This window comes from Nematolebias whitei, chromosome 16, assembly GCF_014905685.2.
Source record: "Nematolebias whitei isolate Nwh7 chromosome 16, NemWhi1, whole genome shotgun sequence".
Lineage (NCBI taxonomy): Eukaryota > Metazoa > Chordata > Actinopteri > Cyprinodontiformes > Rivulidae > Nematolebias > Nematolebias whitei.
The window spans coordinates 9,644,461-9,649,007 of record NC_056513.1 but is presented as its reverse complement, the minus strand read 5'-3'; the positions used below and the strand labels follow the sequence as shown (position 1 = coordinate 9,649,007).

Below are 4,547 nucleotides of genomic sequence, written 5' to 3'. Positions count from 1 at the left end.
CTGCTGAGTCAGCTTTATCGTCTGCTGAATCAGCGTTCTTGTCTGACCGCTGAGTCAGCGTTCTCTATGCCTGCTAAATCGGTGTTCTCGTTTGACTGCTGAATCAGCGTTCTTGTTTGACTACTGAGTCAGCATTCTCTTCTGACTGCTGAGTCAGCATTCTCTTCTGACTGCTGAATCAGCTTTATCGTCTGACTGCTGAATCAGCTATCGTCTGACTGCTGAATCAGCTTTCTTGTCTGACTGCTGAGTCAGCGTTCTCGTCTGATTGATGAGTCAGCTTTTTCGTCCGACTGCTGAGTAAGAGTTCTTGTCTGACTGCTGAGTCAGCGTTCTCATGCGACTGCTGAGTCAGCGTTCTCATGCGACTGCTGAATCAGCGTTCTCATGCGACTGCTGAATCAGCGTTCTCATGCGACTGCTGAATCAGCGTTCTCATGCGACTGCTTAGTCAAGGTTCCTGTCTGACTGCTGAGTCAGCGTTTACACCGTGTTTTATTTACTGCATGTCTTTTGACATCTGCTTATTTCTGCAAACTTTGTGTTACTTTAGCCCTTCAGAAATCAAAATGTTCGGCTCGTTCGAAATAGGGCTGCTGAGACTTTTAGATTTAGGAACTTTCACACTTTTCGGGAGGCTGTGGCTGAGTGGTTAGAGCAGTTGTCCTCCAATGCGAGAGTTGGGGGTTCAACTCCACCAGCAGTCACATGCCGAAGTATCCCTGGGCAAGACACTGAACACTTCATTGCCTCCGATATGTGTCCCATCAGTGTATGAATGTGATAAAGCACTGATTATCTTTATATAGATCTAGTAGAGTGCTGTTATATAGATCTAGTAGAGAGCTGTTATATAGATCTAGTAGTGCTGTTATATAGATCTAGTAGAGAGTTGTTATATAGATCTAGTAGAGAGCTGTTATATAGATCTAGTAGAGAGCTGTTATATAGATCTAGTAGAGAGCTGTTATATAGATCTAGTAGAGAGCTGTATGAATGGGTAAATGAGGGTATAGACTGTGTTGTAAAGAACTTTGAGTGTCTTGATAAGATAGAAAGGTGCTATATAAGTACAGTCCGTTTGCCTTTAGTTTTATTTATTTACCAGCAGTCTGTAAGACAGAAACCAGCAGTCTGTAGGACCGAATGTAGAACAAGAAACGTCCTAACATTGTCTCTATTCCTGTATTAAGACTTTTGAACTTTATTTTGTTAAAATTAAACATTTATTTATTCTTTTCATTTATTCGCTGAACAAACTTCAGAATCCTCAGAGTGTCACAAACTGAGCTGAGGCTAACGTTGGAGCTAACTTAGCTACCAGTGTTCTTTTGTAATGTGTCCTTCAAGGTTTAAACTCGTCCCCCCCCGTCCCTTTGATGTCTCACCTCTATGCTGACTTGGACAGGTTGACGGTCTCCGCTCTTGGTGTGTGGGACGCCCTCTGTGTCGTAGTGTCCCTGATAAACCACCGACTCATCGTCTCTGGACTGCTGCTCCAGAGGAAAGATGATTCCTCCGATGTTCATGTTGCTGCAATGAAGAAGAGGAGGAAGGTCAGGTCCAGACTTTGTGACTGAAGGACTCGGGTCTTCAGAACACCAACAGGATTTAAATGAAGAACTGAAATCTACTAAAAACCTTTATTTAAACATCTAAAGAAAAATTAGTTCCATGGTTCTCAGTGAAGGCCTGAAGGTCATCTGTACTGTAGGTCAGCTGGAGATCATCTATAGGTCATCTGAAGTTCATCTATAGGTCATCTGAAGTTCATCTATAGGTCATCTGAAGGTCATCTGTAGTTCTTCTGAAAGTCCTCTGTAGTTCAGCTGAAGGTCATCTTAAGGTCATCTGCAGGACAGCTGTCACTAAAACTGCAAGTTAAAACAATCATAAAAGATATTTAAATTTAAAATAGGACTTTTAAAACACAACATGTCTGCAGGAATGTTGAAGATTCCAACGTTCAATAACATTCTTCTCTCAACAGGAACTCAGGACTTCTATTAATAATAATCTAAGCTGTGACAGAGAGACTCTTATTTTGAAGCGTATCTGCGAGCTTTATTGTAAAACTCCAAGTTCAGTCCTCTTCCTGCTGACCCTCCGCCTGAATCCTCCTGAACCTCAAAGGTCCGATTAGAGGCGACATGAAGGAGCTATGGGGGCGGCCATGATGGAGACAGAGGAAGAACAGCATGCTGGGTAGTAGAGAAGACCTAGAAGCTGCTGAGTCACTGGTTGTCATGGTGATTTTTGCCTTTGTAGCGAGCAGAGAGGAGCAAGGCAGCAGCACTTCAGGCAGAAACACAGATTAAAAAGTAAGCCTCAGACCAACAGTGTGTGAAAACTAGAAGATGGATCAAAGAATATCTTGACCTGTTCTGATGGTGCCACAGGTTCTGTTTGATGGTTCTGCTGGGTTTGAGGGAGGACATTCCTGCTTCTCAATAACTAAACGAGCTGAACAAGGCTCAGATTAGAGAAAAAAACAAAGCACATTATGTTTATTTAAAAACTATAAAGAACAACAACTCATTTACAGTTGATGTTTGATTGTATGAGGTGATTCTGCCTTTTAGTTACCGAGACACGGAATGGTTCTTTAAACAAGTTCTGGATCAGTTGTTCTGGTTTCATCTCAGGTGGACAGAACCAGAACATCATGTTTGATTTCAGCAACTCTGATTTATTTATCAAGGCAGCACAGTGACTCAGTTGGTAGAGATGGTCGCTGGTTCAAATCCCGACCCAGGACCTTTCTGCGTGGAGTTTGCATATTCTCTCCCATTTTCTCTGAGTACTCTTTTTTTTCCTCCCACTAACCAAAAACATGCATGTTAGGCTGACTAGTAACTCTAAATTGTCCCTATAGGTGTCCCTGTGATGGACTTGAGACCAGAGTGTCCTCCACTTTTCGCACAGTGATAGCTGGACTTGGGCACCAGTGACCCCCCATTACCCGAAAAGGAAGAAGATGGTAAAGATAATGGATTATTTATTTATCATTAAATTATTATTATTGTTAATAATATTAATAATATTAATAATATTAATAATAATAATAAAAGAGTTGTTCCGGTTCGGCCCCGGGCCTTTAACGCCCTCAGCACGGCCCTGTTCGGATGCTGCGGCCTGCACGAGGAACAGGAGGCCGCGCGCGCGTCTCACCTGTCCAGGACCTGTCCATCAACTGCACTGGTAAAAACCGGTTCGGGACTGAAGGTTCTGCTTACGTGGCCTCCACGGTTCCGGGCTTCACCGCCACCTCGATCCGGTACTTGGACCCGGTCAGCAGCTTGATGGTTCGGGTCTGACCGAAGCGGGTTCCGTCCACCTTGAAGAAAACTGGTCCGTCGTTGGGCTGGATCCTGAGTGAGATGGAGATGCTGATGATCGGCGGGACGTCGTCCATGATGCTGCTATCACCTGGAGGAGGGGGAGGGGCGAACTGATGCTGAGGGAGCGCTGCTTCCGGGAAAGCCTTTCAGAATAAAAGCCCGGCGTGGGATGATGTAAGCCGGTTCCAAAATGATTCTTTAGATAATGTAGTTTATTGTTCACTTTTTCCTCTGACAGCTTTCATTTATTTACAGATATAACGAAGAAATGAGTCAAATATATTTAATGATCCTAAGGGGTCAAAGGTCAAACAGCTCCTAACATCTGGTTCCTGCTGTCTGAAGTTCTGCTCCTGCTGGACCATCAAAGTCTGGTCCAGATCTGATACAATCTCTGGGCCTGCTCACAAAACGACCAAAAAAAATAAATAATTGATCACATTGAAAAAAAAATAAGTTTTTATTTATTTGAAACAAATTTGTTCCTGAAGCAGATTATTATTATTTTTTTCATTTACCCTTTATTTATACAGGTGGTCTCATTGAGTCACGAGAACTCATTTTCAAGAGAGACCTGTTTAGGGAGCAGATGGTGAGGGTTAAGGGCCTTGCTCAGGATGAAGATCCCTCCTATCCTGAACTCCTGAAAAACACCAGGAGTTTGAGTCTCAACCAACATGAAACAGATTTATTTTATTTTCCTTCTAAGGTAAATCTGCAGGTTTATGTTGATCAAACCCATCAGTCAGGAAACAGCCTCATATACATTTCATGTTAGACAAAAAAACAATACATCTGATTGTTTTTTTTAACAAATGTGGCATTTATTGCAGCTCTATTTACATCAAAACATTTTCCATTATTTTTTCTTTAAAAAAAAATCTTAACTATATGAACAATTGTCTTTCATTAAAATAAAAGAAGAAAATGTACATTAGAGTCAAATGTTTCAGTGGCTGTGGGTCAAACTCCGACAGCATCACCGATCCAGCTCTGCCTGCAGGATCTCCCCCCACGTCTCGACGTCCAGGGGCGTCATGCTCCTCCCGAGCTCATCAGCAGAGCGCACGCCGCTGTATCGTCCTCTCAGCCAGTCCGCCTTCACACGGCTGCGAGTGAAGTTCCTCACCAAAGTCACCTGAGACACAGACAGCTTCAGCTTCCTGTCTGATGATGTCAGATCATCTTAACTTCCTGTCTGATGAT

General features: G+C 43.0%; 2 protein-coding genes across 2 annotated transcripts in view; both read right to left on the bottom strand.

Annotated features, from left to right (window-relative positions):
- cnrip1a (cannabinoid receptor interacting protein 1a) overlaps positions 1 to 3,436 on the bottom strand; it is a 5,174-nt gene extending 1,738 nt beyond the window's left edge. Inside the window, exons 1-2 of the mRNA XM_037690136.1 lie at positions 3,237 to 3,436; positions 1,389 to 1,533 (exon numbers count right to left, since the gene is read on the bottom strand). Coding sequence (XP_037546064.1) covers positions 1,389 to 1,533; positions 3,237 to 3,415 — 324 coding nt within the window. The 5' untranslated portion in view covers positions 3,416 to 3,436. The remainder of the gene's footprint in view (positions 1 to 1,388; positions 1,534 to 3,236) is intronic.
- A 728-nt stretch (positions 3,437 to 4,164) lies between these two features.
- LOC119422741 (F-box only protein 48) overlaps positions 4,165 to 4,547 on the bottom strand; it is a 2,208-nt gene continuing 1,825 nt past the window's right edge. Inside the window, exon 3 of the mRNA XM_037690135.1 lies at positions 4,165 to 4,479. Within this exon, the coding sequence (XP_037546063.1) occupies positions 4,321 to 4,479 (159 nt within the window). The 3' untranslated portion in view covers positions 4,165 to 4,320. The remainder of the gene's footprint in view (positions 4,480 to 4,547) is intronic.